The 27,474-nt window shown below is 38.5% G+C and overlaps 3 protein-coding genes across 5 annotated transcripts in view; 1 reads left to right on the forward strand and 2 right to left on the reverse strand.

Moving 5' to 3' along the window:
- map2k6 (mitogen-activated protein kinase kinase 6) overlaps nt 1-140 on the reverse strand; it is a 33,029-nt gene extending 32,889 nt beyond the window's left edge. Inside the window, exon 1 of the mRNA XM_079595249.1 lies at nt 4-140. Within this exon, the coding sequence (XP_079451375.1) occupies nt 4-91 (88 nt within the window). The 5' untranslated portion in view covers nt 92-140. The remainder of the gene's footprint in view (nt 1-3) is intronic.
- Nucleotides 1-10,750, reverse strand: btbd17a (BTB (POZ) domain containing 17a). 2 transcript variants are annotated; one of them, XM_079595230.1, is made up of 3 exons: nt 10,459-10,750; nt 5,392-5,674; nt 1-3,913 (listed from the first exon to the last, which is right to left on the reverse strand). In XM_079595230.1, the coding sequence occupies exons 1-3, from the start codon at nt 10,532-10,534 to the stop codon at nt 2,827-2,829; spliced, it is 1,446 nt and encodes a 481-aa protein (XP_079451356.1). In that variant the 5' UTR covers nt 10,535-10,750; the 3' UTR covers nt 1-2,826. The 2 variants fall into 2 exon arrangements, with proteins under 2 accessions (XP_079451356.1, XP_079451357.1); XM_079595231.1 differs by lacking the exon at nt 10,459-10,750 and adding an exon at nt 6,313-6,587.
- gpr142 (G protein-coupled receptor 142) overlaps nt 6,018-27,474 on the forward strand; it is a 22,808-nt gene continuing 1,351 nt past the window's right edge. Inside the window, exons 1-5 of one of the 2 annotated variants that reach the window (XM_079595247.1) lie at nt 6,018-6,226; nt 10,359-10,510; nt 18,173-18,318; nt 23,393-23,540; nt 25,231-27,474. The exon at nt 25,231-27,474 is cut by the window's right edge and continues 1,351 nt beyond it. In XM_079595247.1, coding sequence (XP_079451373.1) covers nt 23,408-23,540; nt 25,231-26,180 — 1,083 coding nt within the window. In that variant the 5' untranslated portion in view covers nt 6,018-6,226; nt 10,359-10,510; nt 18,173-18,318; nt 23,393-23,407 and the 3' untranslated portion in view covers nt 26,181-27,474. The remainder of the gene's footprint in view (nt 6,227-10,358; nt 10,511-18,172; nt 18,319-23,392; nt 23,541-25,230) is intronic. The other variant, XM_079595248.1, reaches the window with a different exon arrangement.

The raw sequence follows: 27,474 nt of genomic DNA on the forward strand, positions 1-27,474 counted from the left end.
TACCTCCTTTTGGCACGGACATCTCCCCTTTTGGGTTGGGGGAAGGGGACGCACAAAAGACTTTGCCTTCCTTGTCGCTCCCTCCTTCCATCTATCCCTCGCAGTGAGGCTTCAAGCGGGCTTGCTTGCAACAAAGGTGCAAAATACAAGCCCCGATCTTCATGCACTCGGAGCCTTTGGGCGTCGGGTAACTTGTTCTCCGTGCAAATGCTGGCTTTTCAATTGCACGCAACGAAAACGGGGAGATTTCTGCAACCGCTCTGCAACGAAACCTCGGCAGGCACTTACATGATGGGCCAAGGCCAGCAGCTGAAAGCTCCTAACTTGGATCAGTGTGAGCCCCTGCTAACACACGCTCTTCCTGCCTGACGACGCCGGGGATCATGGGACTGGTAGTTTACACGTAATTGTTGTGCGCCGGGGAAAAAGGAGGAGCAGGCCAGATGCTAATGTGACTCTTTCAGGCTAACAGACAGATATGGTATTTCAGACTGATAAGCAGGGTGACAGTGAAGTACTTGAGGAATTGAATAATGAATTACTTCATTATGCAAGTGTAGGCTAATTCTTTTTCGTTAAGAATCGTAATTAATTCAACACAAGTTCATATTCTAATTATTTTATTTATTAACGATTTCAGTTGCTTACTTTTTGTCCTAGGACAATCGCTACAAGAAATAATTTTCAGATGTTACAAATTAGAAATCAATTAAATCCAATTCTTTTTTTGCCATTAATTGTGGTAAAAAAAAAAAAACTGTATCTTCCTTTATTTGTATTTTGGCGTATATCCCTTTGAAATTGTAGCCTACAGTACGATACTCTCCGTTTTTTAAGGTGCTTTATAAATAAACAACTTTTATTTGATTGATTTTGATTCCGACAGATTAATTTATAACCGCTACTGATTCAGAAGTGGTTTTGGTTCACTTAAAAGAACCGACTCATTAGAGTCGTTATTTTGTTAATTGAACTACATTAATCCTGGTTGACTACAGTTGTCGCTGGTGGCCTACTTGAGAATGTCCCTCTACTGTACTTTTTTACGCATTTCAATTAATAGTAAAATCCCATCAAATTAAATTGAATAACCCTTACATATGATATTATTCATTAAGAATTTTGAATGAGTAAAAAACAACTTAATAAAACATTTTGTATAGGCCTAAATCTCACAAGGGAATTTACCATTTAGTTTATGTGATTCGTATTTATAATTTAAAAGAAAAATGAAAATGTTTAAATTTGTGTTTGAGATTTAAACAAAATGTTTTATTGAGCTAGTTTTTTTTACTAATTTAAAATGGTTATTTATAATATGAATAATATATAAGGATTCTTCAATTCAATTTGATGGGAAAAGGCTTAAGTGTACATAGGCTATTATTACATCTCAGCAGATAAGTGCATGTAAGCGTGCCCTCTCAAGAACTGAAGACCATGACCATGTGTCTGAAGTCTTTCTCTTCTTTCTTTTACCCTCATAATCAATGATGGACTCAAACTTCATGAATAAGCATCATTATTTTATTGTGTGGTCTGCACAGGAGAGTGAATAGCCTACTGAACATACACATGATCCCAACATGCAAGGAAACTGATCTAAAGTGTGCCGGGCATAAAGATAATATAATACCGAAAACAACTAAGAATTTTAGATATTAAATAACCTGCACAACCGTGTGACATTTCAAGACATTACAGGTTTGAAAGAGATGTGATATTTCTCATTATATTTACAGTAGCACCATGGAAATTTAAATGTTAAAAATAATGTTATTATGGCAAAATTATGTTCAGTCATAATAATATTATTTACAATACACAATATGAATAATAAAACAATCTGATTTTGATTTTGTTCACTTTCTCTTTCTTTGACCAATGAGTCCAGTTTGTGTGGATTATACATTATACTTGCATGATTTAGGAAAATCACCTGCAATATGAGTATTCTTTGGGACACAAAGTGTGTCACAGCCTATATTAAAGTAATACTTTTGTCAAAAATCAAAATACTGTCACAATTGACTACATTTTTATTTCCTTTACTTCGTGAAACGCGAAAAGAGATTCACAAGAATTTCCAAGCTGCTCTTCTCAATGCCAGTGAATGGTGACCACAGCTAAGGTACAATTTCCAATGTATAATTAAATTTGTTCTTCACACAGTTCTCATATTAACTGCGTTTCATGTAGTTTTATGGTGTCTTTTAGAGCTGAACAGCTCCTGCATGGTCCCCTTCCACTTTCACTGAATAAGAGAGCAGCGTTAAAGGAACACGCCAACCTTTTGGGACTTTATCTTATTCACTGTAAATATAAATAGGAAAATGTTGGTTTTATTTTGTCACTTATTGAGAGCAGTATGCTAGCTGGAGCTGTTTACTTCCAGTCTTTGTGCTAAGCTAGGCTAGCGGTGGTGCGTCAGACAGAGTTATGGCACGCACGGAGATGAGAAGAATATGTATGGACTTATCTAACTCTGGGGGATACGGTCCCAAAAAAATAGGCGTGTTCTTTTAACAACATTCTTCAAAATACAGATTTGGAATGACATTAGGGTGAGTAAATAATGACTTTTATTATTAATAAAAAAAAATATTGTGTGAACCTTCCTTTTAACTTCGTACGAGTGGACTATTTGTTACACTTTTCCACGAAGTAAACCTCTAACTTACAATACGTTATAAGGACAGTGGAGATGCACTTCATTAGTCTTAATCACATTATAGACACTAAACGTATTCTTCTCCGCATCAAAAATGTATAGACCTTCTAAATCATGCATGTGTATCCTATACTCCAATGTGCCTGCATGTCACATTAGTTCTTAGTTGCTATGAGAGTCTGGTAAATAGGCTTTACAATGATGTGCAAGTACAGCGATCCATCCACCAGGTACTCGGATGAGCGATACTGCAGGTCCACGTCAGCCAGGAAGTCCCCCACCTCCTCTGTGCTTTGGTGGAAACCGAAGATATGCCTCACCACAAGCTTGCCCTTCTGCTTTGTAAAGATGAGCACAGTCTTTTGAAAGCTTACACCTGCAAAATCGGCGCTGGAAGTAGCAGGTGTGATGATGATACGAGGCCGGGCGATTCCACTTCCTCCATCGGGCCGCGGTGGCTGCATGGCGCCCTGCTCGGTGTACATGGGCCGCATGCTGAGAGGGAGCCAGCGGGGCGAGAACAGGGCGTTCCACGTCACCCGCTTACTGGAGTCAAATCCGCTCGGACCCAACTGGGTCTGGAAACTGGAGCTGCGGTCGTCCCGTGCCGGGTTGCTTATGGCCCACTGAGAGCCCCACATGGACGAGAGGTAGTTACGGGGCACAAAGAGGCTGCAGTTCACGTCGAAGAACTTGGCCAGCTGGAGGGGTGAAGCCGAGTGGAACTGGTAGGACAGATAGAGAAGATCACGCACCGACTCGTGGTAGCGCGTCATGATCGGCGACTGTCGCTGCAAGCGGAAGAGCTCGCGTGGAGGGATCATGGCGTAGCGCACCAGTCGAAGGGCGTTCTCTGCCGTAAGGCTATCCGGGTCATTCTTGGTGATCCAGATTTCAAGCGCCTCAAACAGCTCCAGCTCGCTCTTCAATACTAAATCAGAGCGCCGCAGGAAGGTCATGAGCAGTTCAACACTAACCGAGGGCCATTCTGCACTCTGAAGAACCGACGACAGATTCCAGGACAAAAACTGAAGGCAGCTGTCTCTCAGCGCCGGGTCGCCCACTGTCATGGCGTACTCGTACCAACCCACCACGTGACCGCCCTGAGAATCGCTGGCCAGGTTCTGGCTCATGTACTGGGTCAGTCCTTCCTGGAGGCTAGAGATGCCGTACTTGGTAGCCAGTCTGTGCAGTGGTGTGGCCTGGTCCAACTGCAGCGAGAGTTCACCGCAATACAGATATCTGCAAAACAAGAACATTTGGGAATCAAACTGTGTGATTTAGAGGAATTTTACATTGCAGTGCAGTGCCTGAGCTTGAATTGAACAAGAAACAGAATCGTAATTGTAATTCATAAGTATTTGCTATTTGTACTATATTACTTTTAAACCTTCATTTTATTTCATATTTAATATGTAACTTTAATTTTTCTAAACTTAGCTTAGCTTTTCTTAATATTGTGGTGAATATGTTGGCTGTATTGGTTGTTTAATATCTGCCATAATTTACAAAACTTTTATTTCCTTTCCTTCATAGAAAACAAAAGGAGATATGCATAGCAAAATGTTTAATACATTTATCAATTGAACAAGAGACAACTTTTTTTTTCGTTTTTTGCAAAACAATTGTTTCTCATGTATGGCGTCTATTGGCTCTGTGAGCCAAACTGGATTGTTACCTGATAAAATAAAATCATGTTCTATTATAAAAATATAATAATGCATTTCTCTTGTTGGTTGAGCTTTTTTTGTTCTCTACCATTGTAGTTTAATGCTGTCACTTTGTCTCCGACACAAATTTGCCTTGTTTTCCTCTTTTGCTGCGGATTTTTGTATGTAAATATCTTTGTTGTCTTATCCTTTGGATCTCTATAAAATAAATAATACCCCAAACAAAAAAACTTCAGCTCATTTCAAATAAATGTGTAGGCGGCATGTGCTCTTGTAATCAAAACATCTTCTCACGCTAGCTTCACTTCACCATTGTAACTTCGCCCCGTTTGGCCCTTCTCAGTATAAAGGGTTTTACATAAGAGCAGAGAGTTCATTTTTAAATATTGCAGTTGTGTTGCATTGATCTTATCTCCTGTTGGGTCTATAAGCTGCTGACAGCAGGAAGATTGCAGTTCCACCATTGGCCGTTAGAGAGAGTCTTGGACATGTGTGGGATGGGAATGTTCAATGTTCTCATAATTTGTCATGTCCGGGATGGGAATGTTCTCATAATTTGTCATGTCCTAACATGTTCTGGGATGATACAGCAATGCAGGCTTTTTCCTAAAATGTAAATTTTGCAGTTCTACTATAACCTCTGTTTGATAAAGTCTCAAACCAAAATAAAGTCTCACCCAGCACACATGCTTTAAAAAAAAAAAAAAAAAAAAAAAAAACTTTTGCTTTACTAGCTTTTCTAGTTTCGGTTTGACCTAAATAATAATAAAAAAATATATATTTTATTTTATTGAAACACAAAGAGACATTTTAATGCTCTTTTAATGTTGGTTAATAGAGCAGTGAATATATATATATATATATATATATACTTTTTTGAATCCATTTTCAAGCTTGGCAGTCATTGACTTGTTATATGGTAAAACAAATAAAATAATTCTCATTTTGTGTTCCACAGAAAAAAAAAACAGATGGATGGATGGATAAATGAGATAAGAGTGAGAGACCTTAAAAGGAGATGTCAACTTTCTCTAACTCAATGCTTCTCACCTGATGAATTTATCGAACACAGCAGTGCATTCTGCCGTTTCTCGCAGCACTAGCGTGCTACTATTTCGGTTTCTCAGCATCTCTTCAAACACTCGACTCTGCAGCGAAAGCACCAGTGTGTGGGCTTGGATCACCTTGACCTCATCCGCATTCACCGTTTCCACACGGAGGTAAATGTCACTGCTATTCCCCAGCACTAGAAGGCCCTCCAGCCGTGCCACCAGCCCCTGCGAGTGACTGATCACTTCTGTGGTGCTTTCTTCCAGTCTCTCTTCCCTCAAACCTGCAGAGCGACGGGGAAGAAGTGGAATTATTCATGTCCGGTGACTGGTGATGGGTGTCACAGTATGCGTGTGTAGATAATCCAAGGGAGAGAGATACAGGGTGTGGAATAGAGGATCAAATCACTTTTAATAGACAACAAGAACACAGAAGCACTACACGTTTACAACATAACGTTATCGCAAGAAAAAGAAAAGAGGCAAACTAGGGCTTAAATACAGAAGGGAGATCATCAACAATACAGAGAACTGTAACTCAATTGACCCTTAGCAGGGAGCTTGATTGACAGGCGATCTGACCAATCATACTTCGCCATCCGCCATTTTGTCGGACAAAGCAGTCAGGAGAGTTCGTAGATTAACATGGGAGGATTTGAACTTGAGAAGCGGAGTGTACTGACGCCTTTCCGCGGTTAAAACAACATTCCTTCTTATGTTCATTCATGTTTATTTGATGCTATAAATTAACTGGAAAGAAGAGATGATCGGTTCACAAGCAGCTTTATCTGAGGCTCTACAGCGATCTGTCAGACACATTAAAGAGCCACAAAACGGTATTTATTGTTTACATTTCTTTAAAAAAATTACCAAATTCGAAAGGTGAGACTTTGTTTAATATACGTTTAATATCAAAAGTAACCTGGTCTGTCCTGTCTGTCGGCATGTTGTCAGTCTCCTCTCTGCTCCGCGATGTATTATTCACTGCGTGAGAACATGGTGTGGCATGAGAGCAGCGTAGCTTGTCGGGCATAGCGACAGTAACTAAGGGGGGCGTGTCTTTGCGAACGGTCAATTAACATCCATTGAAACTAACTAGCAAAGGAAACACATTAACGGGAACAGAACCATACGTTTACACGACAATGATGCTAAAAACATAAACGTTTTTCCTTTGCGTTTTTTTTACGTACAGGCGACAACATTGTCAAAACGGTCCTGTTCACACGGATCCGCGAACACAATTAAAAATGCTGTGTTATGCTTCCAGGCCAGTAGTTGGCAATGTCACTTTGTAAAGAAACACTACGTGCCTAGAATAAACACATAATATGCAAGTGCATGACATCACCATTTTCACAAATTTGCATTTGTGAAGTTTACACAGAGACGATAACGGTATTGTTGATAAATACCCGCTGCATAGTCCGCTGCACTCTAAAACTCACCCCAAAGAAGATTCACAGTGCCACTCCAAAGCCCACTTCAAAGCTAAACATTGAGCTGATGCATAAACATGAATACGTGGCAAGTTTCCGTGCGCGTATGGAGGGCCTTCACTTCAGAGTTGACGGCACTCCTGAAAACACCTGGGCCGAGCTAAGAGGTTCCATGACGAAGGCTGCATCTGAGATCTTTGGCCTTTGTAGAAGGAAACAGCCGGATTGGTTCCTTGCAAGCTCTGCTGTTCTGCTCCCGGCCCTAGCTGACAAGCGTGCTGCCCGTCTCAGTGCTCTCCAAGACAGAAACGACTCCACCATCGCCCACTATCGTAAGGCCAGGAATGACGTCAAGCGCCTTACACGCCAGGCTTACGAGCAGTACTGGCAGGACCTCAGTGAGAAGGTAGAACGGTGTGCAAGTACTGGGGACATACGCGGCATGTACAGCGGCATCAATGAGGCACTGGGTCCTACAGTGAAAAAAACTGCATCTTTGCGAGCCACCGATGGCTCCGTCGTCAACGACCTCCCAGGCCAGCTTGGTAGATGGGTGGAGCATTACAGCATGCTGTATGGCACTCCTGTGGACGCCGACTTGAACGCTGTTTCTGCTGCTGTACCACAACTACCTGTCCTCAATGAGCTGGATACGGAGATCTCAACAATGGAAATTGAGCGTGCGATTGCAGCTCTGAAGAATAACAAGTCACCTGGCAGCGATGGAATTCCAGCGGAGCTACTGAAGTGTGGCGGGGCAGTACTGGTCAGACGGCTTCACTGCTTGTTTCGATGCTGTTGGCAAAACAAATGCATCCCTAGCGAACTCAAGAATGCGAACATCGTCACTATTTATAAAAATAAGGGTGACAGGCAGGACTGTAACAACTACCGAGGCATCTCGCTCCTTAGCCTTCCGGGAAAATGCCTTGCCCGTGTAATCCTCCCAAGACTGCAGCGCATTGCTGACCAGGTGCTGCCGGAGAGTCAGTGCGGCTTCCGTGCTGGTCGTTCGACCTTGGACATGATTTTCTCGGTACGCCAGCTTCAGGAAAAGTGTGCGGAACAGCAACGCCCATTGTACATGGTGTTTGTCGATCTGACTAAGGCTTTCGATTATGTGAGTCGCTCTGGTCTCTTCCACGTTCTGCAGCGACTCGGTTGTCCGGCAACTCTTTTGGCAATACTCCAAGGCTTCCATGATGGGATGCGGGCAACCATACAGTTCAACGGTGCCCTCTCAAATGAGTTTGATGTCTGCTGCGGAGTAAAGCAGGGGTGTGTCCTCGCTCCCACCTTGTTTGGCATCTATTTCTCGGCTGTGCTGCAACGGGCGTTTCCTGATCCGGTTGGGGTTCTGCTGCACACCAGGTATGATGGCAACTTCTTCAGCTTGGCTCGTCTGAGAGCCAAAACCAGGGTGAAGCGTGTCCTTGTGCGCGAGTTGCTCTATGCAGACGACGCTGCCTTCGTGGCTCACACTGAACAAGAAATTCAGGAGATGTGCAATTCTTTTGCCGCTGCCTGCACAGAGTTCGGACTAACCATAAGCCTCAAGAAGACAGTGGTGATGGCTCAGAACGTTCCTGTTTCCCCTCATGTCACCATTAATGGCACAGTGCTGTCGGTTGTTGAGAAATTCATCTATCTCGGCTCAACCTTGACAGCAAACAACAGCCTTGATGCTGAACTAAATACCAGGATCGGTCGTGCCTCAACAACCTTTGGGCGGCTTCAGTCTCGCGTCTGGAACAACAGCCACCTTTCTCTCAAAGTAAAGGTGCGCGTATATGAGTCCTGTGTTCTATCCGTTCTGCTATATGGAAGCGAAACGTGGCCTACATACCGGCGGCAGGAGCATAAGCTTAATGCTTTTCATTTCCGCTGCCTACGACAGATCCTTGGCCTGTCATGGCAGGATCGGGTTCCGAACACCACCGTGCTGAAGCTCACTAACAGCAGTGACATGTACACAGCGTTACGGAAGAGGCGTCTCAGATGGATCGGCCATGTACGTCGTATGCCAGATGAACGTCTCCCAAAGTCCATCTTCCATGGGGAGTTAGCTGTGGGACACCGCCCTCGTGGCCGACCCAAGCTCCGCTTTAAGGATGTCGTCAAGCGGGACATGAATGTCTTTAACATCAACCCTGACCGATGGCATCACGTTGCGGAAGACCGGGCAGCTTGGCGGTCTGCGCTGACAGAGGGCACGACTCTGTCCTGCCATGCTTACACCAGCTTTTGCACAGAAAGACGGCATGTTAGACACCGTTCAGATCGGCGCTTGCGCTGAAAAAGGCCTTGATGATGATAAACTTGCACTTTAAAACCAGTTTTCAAAAGTCTGCGTTTTTCAGGCCCCCAAACGGATTTTTCGTGTAAATGAACGGCCAAAACAAAAGTTTTACGCCCGTAATATTTTTACTGTTTTTGAAAGAATTCTCTTATGCATCCGCATTTAGGCAATTTTTATCAAAAATACAGTAAAATTGTTAAATATTATTACAATTTTAAATAACTGTTTTCCATTTTAACATATTTTAAAATGTAATTTATTCCTGTGAGTCCAAAGATAATTTTTTTAACAGATATTACTCTTTAGTGTCACATGATCCTTCAGAAATGCTGATTTGGTGCAAGAGGGACATTTTTATTATTAACAACGTTCAAACCATTAGTGAAGCTTCATTTCTTTTGTGGAAACAGGGATACATTTTAAAATATTCTTTCATGAATAGTAAGAGTTCAAAAGAACAGTATTTATATGATAAAATCACATATTAAATATAATTTATTACATATATTTTAAATATATATAATCTTATTTGGTTATCTTAAACATTTATTCATTTTATGTCATTGTTTGTATGTTAGATTTTCAGAACTATCTGCTTCCTTCCAGTTTAAATGAGATTTTTCTGCACATCTCACCTCAGAATATGAACTTGCACGGTGTGTTTATTTGCAGCGTTTCCTCTTTTCCATTGTTTATTTTTCACATGCTAGAACTGTCTTAACCTTGTTGTTTTTAAACAGAATGTGTTTTCATGGCTCTGCACCCTCAAATGATCATCTAACTTCAGTTGTGACCGGGTGCCATTGCAGAGTTCTCAGAAATGCCATCAGCCATGTGTGCGTGTGAACAAAGCACTTATAGCGCCCTGGTTTCCTATTACTTGTTACAACATAAAGTACAAGCCATTATGAATCATAAAACAGGTTCGTAATGAAATGCAACATAATAACAGAAATCAAAGGAAAGTCTTAATCGCTAATGCTTCGTTTTTTAAATTGAATTGTCTTTTACTAGCCAGACATGATTAGGTAAGTCATTGTATTTGATAGAAAATAATTGGATATTATTTTTCATGCTAAATTTTTCATGCTTTCATCCTTCTCGTATAAAAAAAAAGCATGATCTTTGCAATTGAAGAGTACAACTACCGGTATGCTAAAATGTCTCTTAACATGCGAGTTTGCAAAGTGCAGATTTCACAATCCAGACTATTTATTTTCTGTCATCCAGCAGATGAAACCCGGAGTTCTGGATACCTCCATCCACAAATCCAATACTTCTGACACTATTTCCGAACGTCTGGGAGAAAGTGCAAGAGAAGCCACCTTACCTCCACGGACAGGTTGCACATGAGACCCGGTGGCCAACAGCAAGAAGAGCAGGTGTGCAAACAACAAATAAGCCATCTTTTCTTGTCCGATAGTGGATTTGATCTCTTTCTCTCTTTCCTGTCCCTATTTTATATTTTCGTCTGTTTTCTTTCTCTTTTCAACCCTCTACTCTTCCTTAATTTAATTGTCTTTCTTCTGTTTCCTCCTCCTCCTCCTCCTCTTCAGTAGATGATGGATGGTCTGTCGGCCCCCTTTATGAGGCATATAGACTATGGTGCATAACTAGTATGTAGGTTACTGGTTGTTTTGGGTTAGTTCCACCCTCACATTATCCTATCGATCAGTGGAACCTGTGGGGGGTGGGGAGTTCGTTTTGGTGGGCAGGAACGCCAGTTGCCATGACGACGGCTTTGATTTTGACTTTTCTCTTGTTGTATGACATAGATCCAGAGGAGGCCTCAGCTGCTCGGGCAGAGCAAGCGTGGAATTATAATCACGGACTGTAATTGTGACTGAGAGTTAGAAGTGTGTCTATGCAAATCTGCATGCAGAAATGAATGCATGCTTTTAGGAACTACGTCGAGATTTTAAATAAAATAAAATTTGAAGACATTTTTTTAAGTAAAAACGTACTTGCCTGTAGATAATTCACCTCTATGAGGTCAGAGAGTTGCTATGGTTGCTTACTGGCCAAGAGGTGGCCGTGATTTCAACAAGTACAACATGTACCTGAATCAACATCTTTGTTGATTCTAGTACAACATTACAATCAACCAATCATATTTGAGGGACAAATTTATGTCAAGTGCAGGCTTATAACCAGGGTTAGGTGCTTCTACTTCAGTGTTATTCTATCATTTCCCTCTGACTTTAGAGATCATTTTTAGACAAAATTTTCAGATAGGAATATTGTTCCAGGATCAACATAATATGTTGATCTATAAAAATGTCTTATTTGGCAAAATCACGGTGACCACTGGCAAGATGGGCTTTTAATAAAAGTCTATGCAGTATTAAAAAAGTGTTACAGTGCTACTTGACTAAAACTACGGAGCCCCCAAAGGGTCGTGGTGGAAAAAAAAAAATGAGAATGTACGAAAAGTTATCATGAGCATTATGTTTGAAGCAGATGTCATAACAAATGTCAGAAGACCGGGAACATTTAAAATTGATCGGTTCATTCATAAATCTGTAAGATCTTACCTTCATGCTGTGGAAATACAAACTGGAAGACAGAAGGGGCGGGGCTACATAAGGTCTATAAAGAACCTTTTGTTCATTGAAAACTTAAAGGTATCATGGCTGTTAAAAGTTCTTCATGGAACCATAGATTCCAATAGAACCTAAAAAAAAGTAAGTTAAAGGGATAGTTTGCCCCAAAATGAGAATTCGGTCATCATTTACCCACCCTTGTGTCATTACTGCATGTATTTCTTTCTTTTGTGAACTCAAAAGACTATATTTTGAAAAATGTGGGGGTTTTTTGGTCCGTACAATGAAAGACTTTCATTGTATTAGAAGCTTGTTTCCGTCACATAATAATAATAAAAAAGTCAGTTAGTTATAGTTTATATCTCGCAATTTTGACTTTATTTCTCGCAATTGCGGGTTTATATCTTACAACAGACTCAGAATTGCAAGTTATACTCTGAGAGTTGCAAGAGTTGTCAGAATTGTGAGTTATAAACTTGCAATTGTGAGGAAAAATCGCGAGTTTACATAAGTTTATTTCTTTATTTGTCTCACAATTCCAAGTGTTCCACTCGCAATTCTGACTTTTTTTCCTTCCGAATTGTGTTATAGCTATACATTTAGAATTGCCAGTTATAAAGTTAAAATTGTGAGATATAAAGTCACAATTACCTTCTTTATTTTTTTATTCCGTAGCGGAAACAAGCTTCCATTTTGTGTGGACAAAAACTTTTGAAACATTCATTAAAATGAATGTTGTATTCTGCAGACAAAAGAAACTCAAACAGGTTAGGGACAGGTTTGAGTGAGTAAGTGACAGATTTAATAATTTTGGGTGAGCTGCTGTTTTAAAATTGCATAACTTGATTAGCACAACAGACAATTGCTCAATTGGAGATATTATTCATGCCTGTTGCACAAACATGAAGTTAAATGTGTCGTTTTAATTTTTAGGGTTAAGGTTTTGTATGAGGAGTTGTAAATGGACTGTCTAAACATGGCACCCAGAGGTATGTGACACCCTTGTACACTGTATTTGACTGTTAAGCATTGCGCCAGTCACTCAGCCAGACTGAACATGTTGTTTCTATTACATGCTGTCCGCACTCAGGATCAAAAGAGGGATTGGAGTCTATTTCTCTCTCTGTCTGTAAGGACATCCACTCCTGCTGCAGACTCCTCTAGTTGGAGGTTATGTCACTTGTTTACTGCCAGTCAAAGGAGTGGGAGAAATGTGCTGAGAGAGCCTGAACCTTGGCTGTGTGACAAGGCAAAAGCAGGAACAGATATGTGTGTGTTTGTGTAAGTGTACGGATGTGTGCCGTGCGTGTGTGAGATGAACTTCCGAGTAAAATTTGAGTAAATCATTTACTTAGGAGAAACCCTAAAGCTATATCGGGCCGATTGTGACCCTGATCTAGACTGATAGTGATGAATGGATTCCTCTTAAGGCTACATCATACAGCATTCGGTTGGGTGAATATAAAAATTGATTTGATTTTAACTAGGACAATGCACAGTCAAAGTTTAACAGACCCGAAAAGACAGCAGTCAATGCAATGACAGAGAGCATTTATATTTATCATGAACTTCATTTCAACCTAATCAGCACTTAATGTGTGTGTGTGTGTGTGTGTGTGTGTGTGTGTGTGTGTGTGTGTGTGTGTGTGTGTGTGTGTGTGTGTGTGTGTGTGTGTGTGTGTGTGTGTGTTTGTGCTTGTTTATGTGATTTATGAGGACATAAATTTGTATAATGACATGCATGTTACACTGGTATTACAACTTAAACGTGGTTTATGAGGACATTTCATGAGTCCTCATAATTCAAATAGCTTAAAATGTTTTATTAAAAATGTAAAAATGCAGAAGGTTTCCTGTGATGGGTACACTCTAAAAAATGCTGGGTTGTTTCAACCCAATTGTAGGTCAAATATGGACAAACCCAGCCGTTGGGTTAAATTTTTAAATTACATTTTTAACCCAACGTTTGGGGTTTGTCCATATTTGACCCAAAATTGGGTTGAAGCAACCCAGCATTTTTATGAGTGTGTGTGTGTGTGTGTGTGTGTGTGTGTGTGTGTGTGTGTTTATTTGATCAAAATACAGTAAAAATGGTAATATTGTGAAACATTATTAAATTATTTATATAACTTAAAATAAATATTTTCTATTTTTTATATATATTAAAATGTAATTTATTCCTGTGATGGAAAAGCTAATTTTTCAATAACCATTACACAAGTCTTTTTTTTTTTTTTTTTTTTTTTTTATAAATAGAAAGTCTTTATTGTCCCTTTTGGTAAATTTAATGCACCTTTTCTGAATACAACTATTGATTTCTTTTTAAGAATGCAGGATAATGTACAGTCATCTTTTAATGACCAGCTGATTATACCTTATGGCTTACTAAATGTCTGTATTGTTTCATTGTTGACCTGTCCTAGGAACAGTCAATATTATTGTAGTGTTAGAACAGTAACTATGAGTGAAGCAGTGACTCATAGACAGCGTAATAAAGAAGTAAGCTTTCATCTTCGGGCGAAAGAGGCAGTCGTTGGCAAGCATATAGGCCACAATTATAATCTAGTCCACACCAATTTTGGAATTTTGAAGTAGAAATACTGAAGTAGTATTTTCTTGTAAAGCATACTCCAATACTCCTTGTTTTTTTTTTTTACAACTTGGAAAAATTTGCATATATGCATATACTGTAGGAGTACGTGTACAGCCAAATAATTTATACTCCAGCATTTAAACCACAGTAAAAAGAAAGCCGTAGCCTGCTGGTATATTGATCATTGTTGATGACAATGTCAAAACCAGTGATACAGTGACCCAGCAAGCCCAGTTCGATTTCTCTCACTATCTAATAATAGGGCTCATGTTTGACCCACTTGGCACCTCAGTGTTTCTGTTCTGCATTTTAGATGTATATTGTGTTGTCTCTGTCACAAATAAATTGGTTTCATTTTTATTTTCCTTTGAATTGAGTTCATTATTTTGGTTTCACATTAGGTTGCCGTGTCTGTCAGGAGTTATTAAACAACAAAGCACTTTACTGAACTTGAATGGGTATTGTCACTAGAGGGCAGTATTGTTACAAACGAAATGCTTATAATGCGCAAAATGCTCCTGATTACATAGAAATTTGAGTAGGCTACACTTGATTCACATTACATTATTGAAAACATATTCTGAAGCATTTATTAAGGAAACTTTATTCTGATTGTCCAGTCCACCTTTGACATAAGTAGCCTAATGTTAATGTTAATTTCAACATTTAATAATACATTATTGAAATCAAAAGTTGCATTAATATCATTTAATGTACCTCAGCAAGCATAAACTAACAATGAAATGTTTTGTTTGTGATTAACATTAACAAAGATGAATAAATACAAATGTATTATTCATTGTTAATGGGACCCCACCAAAATTTGCATTATGAAAATCATTTTCTGTTGTTATCAGTCAAAAGAGAGCATTAATAATCCATAATTACTCTATTATCACCCCCCCCCCCCTCCTCCATCTCCATCCATTAATTTCTAATTTGCTTCAGTTCTCGCCACTTATTCATGTGTTTTTCCTTTTATCCTGTCTCTCTCCCTTCATCCCCCCCACATGCCTCAGAAATTACAGGTAATTAAATTCACATTCATAATGTTAGCCTTCGTGAACCCCGCTCACAGCAATCACATTATGTGCTGTTATGAATTAACGTGTTTAGATTGAACCAAAGGACTCTACACTTGAAGTGCTTTATGCGTTTGTGTTGACAGTTTTTCTTCTTCACTCTTCAAAAGAGTATATAAAAGCAAAGGGAATCAGTTCAGAGTGGACATAACCCCTTTACATCACAGCAGTGTTTAATGTGTAAAGTGTATCGCACTCCTACACATTGTGCTGTGGAAGTTGAGGTTTTTGTAGGCCACAGAGATTGACCACTTCCCATTACTGTCTTTAGAAATCACATAGCCTACATCTCATGAAATCAAAATGGACAATTATTTTTATGGAATACAGTGTTTATTGTGAATGTTTTTTTTCATGTGCTCTTGTAAACTTTAATCAAAATAACTTCCTCTCCGCAGCGACATCTCTTCACACAACCTGTCACTCATATGAGATCACAAAGCAAACAACAACGATCCATTCAATTCTCAATGGACAAAATCAGTTCCTGTCCTTCATTTTGTCTTGTTCTAAAAGCAGTTTCACTCAGATATACGTCACCTGTGTCTGGGGAAGTTCGTTTTAAAAGGACTGTGTTTTAGTATTGCACAACTCCCTGAAAAAGTAACTAATTTTTTGGAAAGTAATGTGTTATACTTTTGTGTTACTTTTTCTCACCTGGGCTGGGCTTGCTTGTTTGTTTTTTAATAACCAAAAGACTTGGCAAAGACATTGGCTAATAAAGTGAGATTCAATACATCGTGCTATTTAACATAATGATTGCAGGTTTACGTAAAATATCGTTTTTTATTAATTTTGAGGAATGAATCTGTTTTTATGCAAGTGAGATAGAATAACTATATAGAATAACACATTTAATCTATACAATAACTATCAAGTTTACACACAACGCCATGATTTCTCTCAACATGGGGACAGGAGAGCTGTCAGTCAATAAATTGGAAACAGTATTTGAAAAAGTAACTCAGATATTTTATTTCGGTTGTACCGTTTTATGTGATTCTGTGATATTTGGAAATATGAAAAAAGGGGCTTTTTTTCCCAGAGGTGTGTATGTTCTCAGAATTTGGACATTCTGTTGTGATCAACCAGCTTTATATTTGAGGAAAAATAGATATTTATAGCACAGATTGTTCTATTATCACACCTATACAATATTAATACATGCTGACACCATGACCGGTGACAGAGAGTTTACTCAGCTCATTTTCTGCATGGCCAGTCCTCTGCTGTGGTATAAGGCCAGTTCAGAGAGCATTCATCAAAATGAACACTCAGTGGTGACTATTCACGAGAGAGAGAGAGAGAGAGAGAGAGAGAGAGAGAGAGAGAGAGAGAGAGAGAGAGAGAGAGAGAGAGAGAGAGAGAGCGCATCCGTGCATCCCTTTCTCTCCTCCTTTGTCCAGATGGTGGTGTTCATGTACTTTTTGTTCCATCTATCTGGAGACGTGATGTTTCTGGCTGATGAGGGAAGCTAATTAATCTAGAAAACATTTAGATTTATAATAGCAAATAGATTTTGGTACTAGTACATATAAAACAAAAAATCCTAAGATTGTGGAACTTTGTGAGCAGTGTCATTAACTCAAACTCTTAACATTTTGTTCATTAAAATAAAGCTGATATAAAATAAAATACAAATATTGGTTGCACTTTATTTTCACAGTACGTGCACTTCCAGTGTACTTATCACAAAAGATATAAAAAAATGTACAAAATTGCTTAACTTTGGTGAGCAAATGTAAAAACATATGTTGTCATAACTTATTGATCAAATCATTTTTTTACAGTCTAGTGTAAGGTTTATGAGAAGGTTCAGGGTTATACTGTAGTGTCAGTATGTTCATGCGAAACAGGAATGTAATATAAAGTGCTACCAAAGTATTAGATGAAAAACTTGAAAGAAAATGAGAAATTTTGTCTTTACAACTGACTGAAATAAAATACGTTGACGTGCTGAAATTACTTTAACGGAAATTAAAGTTAAATAGAATAAAAACTAAAAAGAATAAAATTACAAAAGCACATAAAATGTTAAAACTTAAAGTAAAATTAAAATTTTAACTGAAAATATAAAAATAAAAGCTAGTTTAAAATACCAAATTTGTCTATAAAAATATCCCCAAAATTCACATTAAGATTAATTAGGTAACACTTTATTTTACATTGTCATTGTTACACATCTTAGTTACTATAGTAATAAAGTATGCATAAAATACTCAACCAAACCAAACCCTAATCCTAGTAATGTAGTTCCTTAATATTCCTCACTACTTAAATGTACAATAACAGTGTAACAAAGACACCTTAAAATAAAGTGTACCAAAATTAAAATACCATTTATTACATATCTAGAGACCAGAACAGTGAACTCTTTTGACTTTTTCCTGTAGGCCACATCACCCACATAAAGACCCTGAAAACCCATAGCATCGTGATGCATGTTTTACACAGGCAAGCGCCATTCACATTTACTTCTGTAAATGTACAAATCTACATATTGATTCAAATGGTAAAAGCTTAAAGAGGACCACAGAGTCTATTTCAAGTTCAAGTTAAATTTACATTTACATCACAGCCAGAGTAATCCTATAAAGATCACACACACAGCAGATAAGAGCTCCCATGGGTCTGAAGGCATCGCTGCAGTGTAAAACAATACACCCTCTTCCTCATGTGTCTCTGCTATACTGACCTCTCTGAAAGATGGACCTCTTTATGTCTGTCTCAATGCTACACCCGTTTACCAAAATTCTCCCTGTGGAAATCAGTCCTGCTTAACCCCTCCCTCCCTCCCTCTCTCTCGTTCTATCTCTCTCTCTATAGCTCCTTCCATAGCCTCCTCCCGACCTCAGTGTGTGTTTGCAGTGATGTGTGTGTCTTCCTCGCTGTCCTCCTCAAGGGCTGCCTGGCTGGGCATCGGGTGTTAAGAGTAGGACTCCACGGATGGGGACCTGCAGCCGTTTGTGAGGGTAAGAAAAGCTATCAGCCTTTATTTAGGAGGATCTTTATTTATTTTTATTTAAGAGAGCTAAGTGAATTTATGAGTGAGCATCAATTGCATTTACAGTTATTGTTAGTATGTTTTTGCTGTATTAAATAGTGAATACAGGTAAAGTGGAGCACTTTTTTTTTATATTGCTGTATTTAAAACAAATATTTGTTATAGTGCAATAAAGACCTTACTTGGTATGATCGTGTGAGGGGCTAAACATGTGCAATCATATTTTATAACGATGCCGGAGACAAATTAGCATGAAAGTGTCACACAATACTGTTTGACTGGTACATAAATAATGCAAAGTCTTTTAGAGTTACAATATACCAATATTATATATATAATTTGTTCTGCGCATAACTCAATTATTTGACGTGTTGTGTCTTCTTGTGTTTTGTAATCTTAATATTTTCTCAGGATATCCATATATATAACTCTGGAAGTCATAAAGATCGCTTTAAAAATTTGTGGTATTGTATTTGAGCGCTATTATGTAATCAAAAGACTGTGAATTTCAAGACTGTTGAAATGCTTCTCTATCCCTCATCCCTATCCCTCTGTTTCTGTATCCTTCATCTTCTCTATTCCTAAGCAATGAAACACTCTTTTCCCTGCATACCCTGATATGGATGGTATTGCTATACCATTGTCCTTGAGCTCATATTGTCTCAGGTGTACCAGCCGAATATGAATAATTGAGCGTGTTCATTAGAGCAGAATGTCCATGGAGAGAGATCTGAAACCTTACACATTGACTCCCTGTACATCAACAGTGGCCATTTATTCTGCAAAATGACGTGATTTCACATGTAAATAGAGCCAGTTCATTATTTTGATTTTTTTTTCTTTTTTTCTTTATTGTCTGCAGATCAGATGCGCTGATTCTTTGAACAAACATAGAATGTGTGGGTATAGGCAGGACGCAATGGGAATAGTGCAGTAATGGAAAACATTGCTGGTTGTCATTCACATAGTTTAGGCTATGCTATAAGCTGCAATGTCATGCTTTGAGCTTAAACAGCTTGTACAAGTTATTACATATGAATCTTTTTGAGACCCTACTGGTAGTCTCTGGATGGGAACTTTGGAAATCCCTGTTCTTGGAATTAAGCTCTCATTGCATATGAGGAAACAGTGCAAGGCCAGGTCAGATTTACGTAAAAATCCCAGCAATTTGATTTCTTTAATTGTGAATATCAGCATGATTTTTTTTTTTTTTTTGGCCATAGAGTATGTCTAATTTCACAATCCTACTTTGTCTTATGACTCTTGAGAGCATTAAAAAGAAAGTTTTTTCCCCCAGTGATGCCATAGAAGAACCATGAACCATTTTATTTGTCTTGGTGTGAAGAACATTTTAAAAGCCTTTTTTCCAATAAAGAACCTTTGGTGCACTGAAAAGGTTCAATGGAACCAACTTCATGGAACCAACAATGCACAAAAAAGAAGAAGTTATTTGTGTGTGTAGACAGAGATGCTTTAATAGTGTACACTCTAAAAAATGCTGGGTTGTTTCAACCCAAATTTGGGTCAAATATGGACAAACCCAAACGTTGGGTTAAAAATGTCATTTAAAAATGTAACCCAACGGCTGGGTTTGTCCGTATTTGACCCAAAATTGGGATGAAACAACCCAGCATTTTTTAGAGTGTATCTTATTTAAACTATACAGTTGCATAGTATATTTTTACAATATTTTAATATAATAAAATGAATCAGAGTTTTGAATTGATTCATTAAATTAAAATTATATTTACATGAATGGATGAATGAATCTTTCATTCATTCATTCATTCATTCATGTGAATATAATTTTAATTTAATGAATCAATTTAAAACTCTGATTCAATTCATTTGCATTATCACTTAAATGTTCATTCAAGTCCATGTGTGTACATTTTATTACATTAAAATACAGTAAAAATATATGTAAATATGGATAGTTGTTTATTGAGATATTGGTGTATTTCAATTAAAATGATTAAATATCCCTATTAAATATGAAACATCCCTATTGTTTACCATATTTGACCTCATACAAGGCTTGGTTTTATATATGAGCTCAAGGATGATGGTACCATCCATATAAGGACGCGTACGTAATAGCAAAAAGGAATTATGGTTCCTGACTGAAATCGACTTTACCATTTAATTATATAGATAGTGATATCGCCAAAAGGCTGAAGAATATTCCGATTTTTTGTTTTTGTTTTGTTATATCGCCTAGCCCTTAAAATTAAAGAGTTGGCTTTGAGAAAGAGGATACTAATCACAAGATTTCCCCAAGGAAATATGGATATATTACAGGCTTTCGTTAACAGGCATGTCTAATGCATGAGAACAAGGTTCCTCTCCATAAAAATCGAAACCTCTTGAGAAAATAATATGGTGTGATAACCATATTTATCGGATTTTATCACATTCTTGAAACCACCAAAATCATCACCCCCTCATTCTGAGAGAGGCAATGAGCATTTGAACAGCTTTGTAATCATAATCACTTGGTATTTCTCAACTGCTGTCCAGTTACCACATGCTTTACTGTGCTGCCAGTGAACCAAACATTTTTACATAGAGTCAGATTCACAGAACAAGCAGCATATCATATAAACACACTCAAAGAGACCCATATAAACACACATATGCTCCTCCTCATTGCTTGTGGATCCCTTAAATGAGCGATGGTTTGTTTGTAGATATATTTTCAGAAGGGAGAACAACATCAGTAGTAAAGTACTTAAGAGAAAACCTCTCTTCTGTAGCCTAGCACACGCTCACCTGTAGTTAAAGATTTATCAGTTATCAGCTTCTGTATCAAAACAACTATAGAGTGAAGGGTCACAAAGAGCCATAAAAGTCTCATTACAACATGATGTAACTGTCTATAATAATGGGATTATGCTCCTCTGGAAGTGGAAATTAATAGATGCTTCTTGTTACATTAAGTGAGATCGTACAAATTAACTTTTTTGAAAGTGTCTGTGGATTATTATTAATTCAGAAATGCATTGTGAAACTTCTCAAATCTACCATTGTCTGCATTTGACAAGCTCAACCATTCAACCCTGGTATTGTACGAAAAAAAATATTTAAATATTTTTATTATCTTAAAAATATGTATACTTTTATAGAAATATAAGTTCACTAAAAAACAGCATTTGGTCCCAAACTATCAAATCATTTTTAGTTCTGTTACCCTTTCTGGCAGATGTACTTTTTTATTTCATGTTATCATTTGGAAATAACAAAAGTGGGTAAACAACATTGAAACTAAATTTTCTTTCAATGACCAGTTGTTTTAAGATATTTTGTTTGAAGCATTTTTTTTTACACCATATATTTGTGAGAATGTATTTATGGGTTATACCCTTTTGAATAATTTTCAAATGTTTCCCCAAAACATAGTACCGCATTCTGTCATATAAACAACATAGATTTTATGGATTTTCTTAAATTAAAGGGGTGGTTGATTATGATTTAACTTTTAAAAATGTTAGTTAGTGTGTAATGTTGCTGTTTGAGCATAAACAACATCTGCAATGTTACAACGCTTAAAGTTAATAGCAAAGAAAGATATTTGCTTTTAAAGAAATCGTTTTTTAAGGACTGCACAAACGGCTGGTATAGGGACTACATGACAGTCCTCCAAAATTTAAATAAACCCCGCCCCCGGGAACACAATTTATAGATTATCGAGACAGAATATGCTAATCAATGACTAGAAGATAACTACCATACACATAAGCAACATAAATTCATCAACTAACCATTCAGAAATGTCCTGTTGCTTCTACATGTTGTCACTTTTTCTTGAGACTCTCCATCATTGTCTGACTCCAGTTTGAACATTAAAAGGCTAAAAGTTTTTGAAATGTTCAGTGCATGTCTGTGTGAGGTAAAAGGACCTGAGCTCTTGAAGCTCCGCCCCCTGTGCCGGGAGCAGCAGCTCATTTGCATTTAAAGGGATGGACACAAAAACTGTGCATTTTTTGCTCACCCTCAAAAAGCGACAATTTTAACATGCTAGGCTATATAAAAATATCTGTGGGGTATTTTGAGCTAAAACTTCACATACACACTCTGGGGACATCAAATAGTTATTTTACATCTTGTGAAAAGGGCATTATATCACCCCTTTAAATGATGATAAATGCACATGAATGAAAGAAATTGAAAATGGGAAAGAAGGGCTCAGTCAGAATTGCTAAGGCAATCACAAAGACTCTGGTCTCCACATAAATTCCCAATAGGACAAAGGCAGAAGTAATTATAAGGTGACAGAAGACCAATAATTCCTGCCTTCTCCAATTCTCACCCACAGTGTGAATTTGCCCACCTAAGCAGGACAGTTGATGAAGCAGCAACATCATAGCAGGCAATCATGTTCCACAACATAAACCCTCTCATATTGTTTGCCAGGAGGAAAAATGAATGGCTTTTATATATACTGCAGTTCAATTCCAATGACAACACAAAACAACGCACACTACAAGGCAAAATGCACAGTTTGACCCTTTTTTTTCTTTTTCTTTTTTTTTTTTTACAGGAAAGACACTAAAGCACATTAGGGAAGTTGTTTGTAAAACTCAATGATGTCATGCGATAAAAGGAAACATACAGAGCAAAGCGATCATTTCTGCTCTCTGCACTGGGTCTGAAAGCAAATAAACATGTTTGGCACAGAGCTGATCACCTCATCCTAGGGGGCAGTTATGGGAGTAATCAAAGTTAAACACAGAAGGAAAGGTAGAAAGTGGAAAGATAAGACAAGTAAATGAGGAAGAGTGTTGTGCACTCATTCCATCTGTTCTAATCGACTGTTTTTAACCTATGAGGGCAAGCTGTCTCTGTCATTAACACAATGACCCGGTGAGAGGAGCATAGTAAAATTCCATGCGGCTCCATTATTCTGAACAAAACACGTTCAGCACACACAAAGGTTCATTTCACATTGGTTTCAGTTGTTGCTCAAAGTGACAAAGGTTTTAGGTCATTTTCAGACACTAGAGGTTTTAAGGTTTCCTTCCTGTTCTCTTTCCTTTCAAAAGTGGAACTCAGAGGCCATGATTGACTGGCACAATGGCACAGCGCCCGGGCAGCGGGAGGATGAGCGCAGCGCTCAGGAGAGGTCAGAGTGTGTGCTGGCTTACATCCCTGTCATCTACTACAGTGCTCTGTTGTGTGTTGGAGTGCCAGGTATGAGATTTGCATTTTAATACCTATATAAATAAGGGTCGGTTAGGGTCAGGGATGTACACCCTTGAAAATTTAATTGAGAAAAATCAAGATGCGATTTTTGATTGAATTCAAAGTGTGGAATTAAATTCAAAGACACTGCAGTAGTTTGAAATAAAACGTAATTTTTCTGAATGAATTATGCCAAAACATGTGCAGCATTTAAAATAGACTTTGCATTAGATGTATATATTAGTGTAATTTAAATATGTTAATTAATTGATCTGTGAAGTTAAGTGTCTTAAAAAATGTAGCAAAACAGCATGATTAGCTTGTGAAATTTGTATTTTTAACTTTAATTTTTCTAAATTCCCAGATCCTATAATTTTATATAGTAGTCAACATTTGAAGTGGATCAAAAAAGTTAATCAAAGTTGTTCGTAAGACAAGACCGGGTATTGTTCAAAATTCATGTATAACTTTGATGAAAGGTTTTGATCCACTTCAAATGTTGACTACTGTAATTCAAAATTCAATTCAGCATACGTAGTTGATTCAAACTCCAATTTATGGAGTAGTTAGATTAAGATAAGATTAAAATAAGATTTTATTTTAATATTGACCATGGCGTATAAATTGTTCCAATTTATACGATACAAATTTTTAGAACATGGGATGATGATCTTCTTCACCTTCAGTCGTTTGATGGAGGATGGACATGGCAGATTTATTCAGTGAGACACACATCAGACCAGACAAGAAATCATTAAGCATCCACAACCATTTTACTACACCAATCCCAGAACTGACTGACAGCTGCTTAAGGACAAGAAAGATGGAAAATCAATCAGTACGAATAACAATTAATTAGCGACTCATTTGAAAGTTACCCGTACCACTAAAAGCCAGATCAGTGTCACGGACAGATGCTTAGTATTCACAACAGCCAATTCAAATTTACCAGATCGCCAATAATATGAGATCTAGTTCACCAAAAAAATAGAATTCTGTCATTATTTACTCACCCTCTTGTTGTCCCAAACCAGTATGACACAAAAGAAGACCAAAACATCATTATATGGATATAAAAAAACACAGAGATTTTTCAAAATGTTCCACTGAAAGTCATACAGGTTTGAAATGACATGAGCGTGAGTAAATTATGACATAATTTTAACCTTAAAGGGACAGTTAACCCCAAATAAAAAAATAATATCGTTATGTATTTCATTATGCATGCGTTTCTAGTGTGATATATGACATGGCCACTAAACTGTAAGGAAAGTTTGATGGAAAAATTACAGCGTACAGGTTTGGAACAACATTAATATGAACCAGAAGAAATCTACAGATTTTTATCAGATTTTTTTCTGCTATAAATAGTTATAGTAAAAAAACGATAAACAACTCTTAAAATACACTAATCTCCTGTCTTGTCAACAAGCAAAAGCAGTACATATCCACTTGAGCTTAATCTCTTCTTTGTGGAAAACCAGGGCAAAGGTTTCAGGGGGCCGCCATGTTCTGTAAATATAACCCCTAATCTTTTACTTCCCATCAATCCTGCTGCGTCTACTCCCTCCATGCCTTTGATTCCAATCTCCGTCTTCTGTTTCTCCCTTCTCTGGCCTCATTCCCTCACTGTTTATGCCTTGTCCATCCTTGTCTACCTCAATTCTTGTTTCTAATTCCAGTTGTCACCTTTTCCCAGTGAACATCCTGACATTGGTGGCTCTTTACCGGCTGGCAGTCCGTACCCAGAAGGCCCTCTACGTGTATCTTCTCTCTCTGACCGGCTCGGACATCCTCAGCCAGTTGTTCATCATCTTCGTGGGCTTCCTGCTGGAAACGGCCGTGTTTCACAGAGACGTCCCTGTGCTGCTGCTGCGCTCGGTCAGCATGATGGAGTTCTCCGCCAATCACGCATCCATATGGGCCACCGTACCCCTCACGGTCGACCGCTACGTTGCTTTGTGCCACCCGCTACTCCACCGACAGATCAGCTACCCGGCACGTGCCCGGAGGATCATCGCGGTGGTGTTTACTTTGGCGCTGGCATCCGGCGTGCCATTCTTCTGGTGGTCGGACATGTGGAGGGTCAGCAACGCGCCCAACAACTTGGACACCGCCCTGGTTTGGACCCACGTGACTATTATTTACTTTCTCCCGTGCTGCATCTTCCTCGTGCTAAACTCCTTGATCATTCTGAGGCTGCGGAAGAGACAGCGGCAGCAGATGTGCCAAGACGAGAGTGGGCAACAGCTGGCACTGCCAGGCAAGCTGGGTAAATCCACAGCTATGCTCTTAGCAGTGACTTCTGTGTTCGCTATACTGTGGGCGCCTCGTACTGGAGTGGTGCTCTACCATCTTTACGTGTCATCGGTGCACAACGATTGGCGGGTACATCTAGCATACGACTTAGCCAACATGTTAGCCATGCTAAACACTGCTGTGAATTTCTTTCTGTACTGTTTTGTCAGCAAACCGTTTAGAGCGGCAGTGAGGGACGTCCTGTTGTTCCGGGGGACGTTGCACCCACGCCGGGCCCTTCATCACCAGCGCAACGCTGCCAATGCCTCCACCTCCTCTATTTCCAGCACCAAACGTTCCCAGCGAGAGATCACCCCTCTCTCTCCCAAAAGGGCAGACATCAAGATGTAGTCTAGCTTAAAGGCATAGCCTAAAATTAAAATTCTGTCATAATTTACTCACTCTAATGCCCAGAAGCAACAGTGTCGCCCCAGATTCGGGCCACATCTGGTACATGTGGATTCCATGAGTACCAGATGTGGGCTGGATCTGGACAGACACTATGTTGCTGTCTGGGTGTTCATGACTTTTTTCTTTTTTGTCCATATTTTTGACCCACAAAAAAAACACTGGCACTGAAACATTCTTTGGAATATCTTTTTGTGTGTTCTGAAGATGAAATAAAGTCATACAGCTTTGGGATGGCAGTTTACTTTAGTAAATTATGACAGCATTTTCATTTTTGGGTGAACTATCCCTTTAAGTCCCAGTCTTGTTCTCATAATTAACTTGAAAAGAGTTCTAATTTGTGGCTTTTGTGGATTGAAAGGTTAAAGGTGCAGTCACATAAGTGCAAAAAAAGGTTCATTGTCTAGAGTCAATAGTGTAGAGATGTATGAAGCAAGCTGTGCATAGATAAGTTTTCAGCACTGCAAAATTCACACAATCAAGTTGAATACGAGTAAAATCAGCGAGTAACTTTTTCACCCTTATGCAAAAACCTTGATTATGCAAATTCTTATTGGAATGACTGGATTTCGGCCGTGAAATTTTGCAGAGCAACGATATGTGACCGCACCTTTAGTGTGTAACACTGCGTGATTGGCGTCACCAAGCAGAATAGAAAAAATAGTGACTTTGTTTCCCACGTAATAACATATCCAGATAAACAGTCTAGCATCCATTCACGCTAATGTGCACCACAGGTACTGTTCATCGTCTTATCTGACCTCTGGTTAGTGACCCAAGAGATCACAGTTTATGGTCATTAAACAAAAGCCCAATAATGTTAACTTTGTCTTGCTGATAAAACAAGTAAGGTTTGCAGGACATCACATCTAACAATCAAGAAATAACCATTCCACAATAGAGTGTGTTTTGCACTGATCTGCATATCTGTGTTATTTATTGTCCTGTCCTCTGCGGGGACAAGTAAACTTACTACAGTATTTATGAAACAAAGATTATTGGCTCATTAAATGAGTATTATGTCTTGTCATTTTCCATAAATGGTTAACCTTCAAAGGAATAGGTGGAAATATGGATATTCTGTCATCTTTCAGACGCCTTTGGGTTGTGTTACCAAACTATATGACTTACTTTCTTCTGTGAAACTCAGGTAGGAGGAAAACTATTTTCCATATAATGAAACTAATCGAGATCAAGCACCACAAAAACAAACAAAAAAAGCAACATAAAAGTATCA

Source organism: Phoxinus phoxinus, assembly GCF_949152265.1.
Source record: "Phoxinus phoxinus genome assembly, chromosome: 21".
NCBI lineage: Eukaryota > Metazoa > Chordata > Actinopteri > Cypriniformes > Leuciscidae > Phoxinus > Phoxinus phoxinus.

Excerpts from the sequence above, each read along its gene's own strand:
- btbd17a (XM_079595230.1), bottom strand. The coding sequence starts at position 10,534 with ATGGCTTATTTGTTGTTTGCACACCTGCTCTTCTTGCTGTTGGCCACC. Across the intron at positions 5,675-10,458 it reads TGTGCAACCTGTCCGTGGAG|GTTTGAGGGAAGAGAGACTG; the intron begins GTAAGGTGGCTT and ends GTCGCTCTGCAG. Across the intron at positions 3,914-5,391 it reads GTGTTCGATAAATTCATCAG|ATATCTGTATTGCGGTGAAC; the intron begins GTGAGAAGCATT and ends CTTGTTTTGCAG.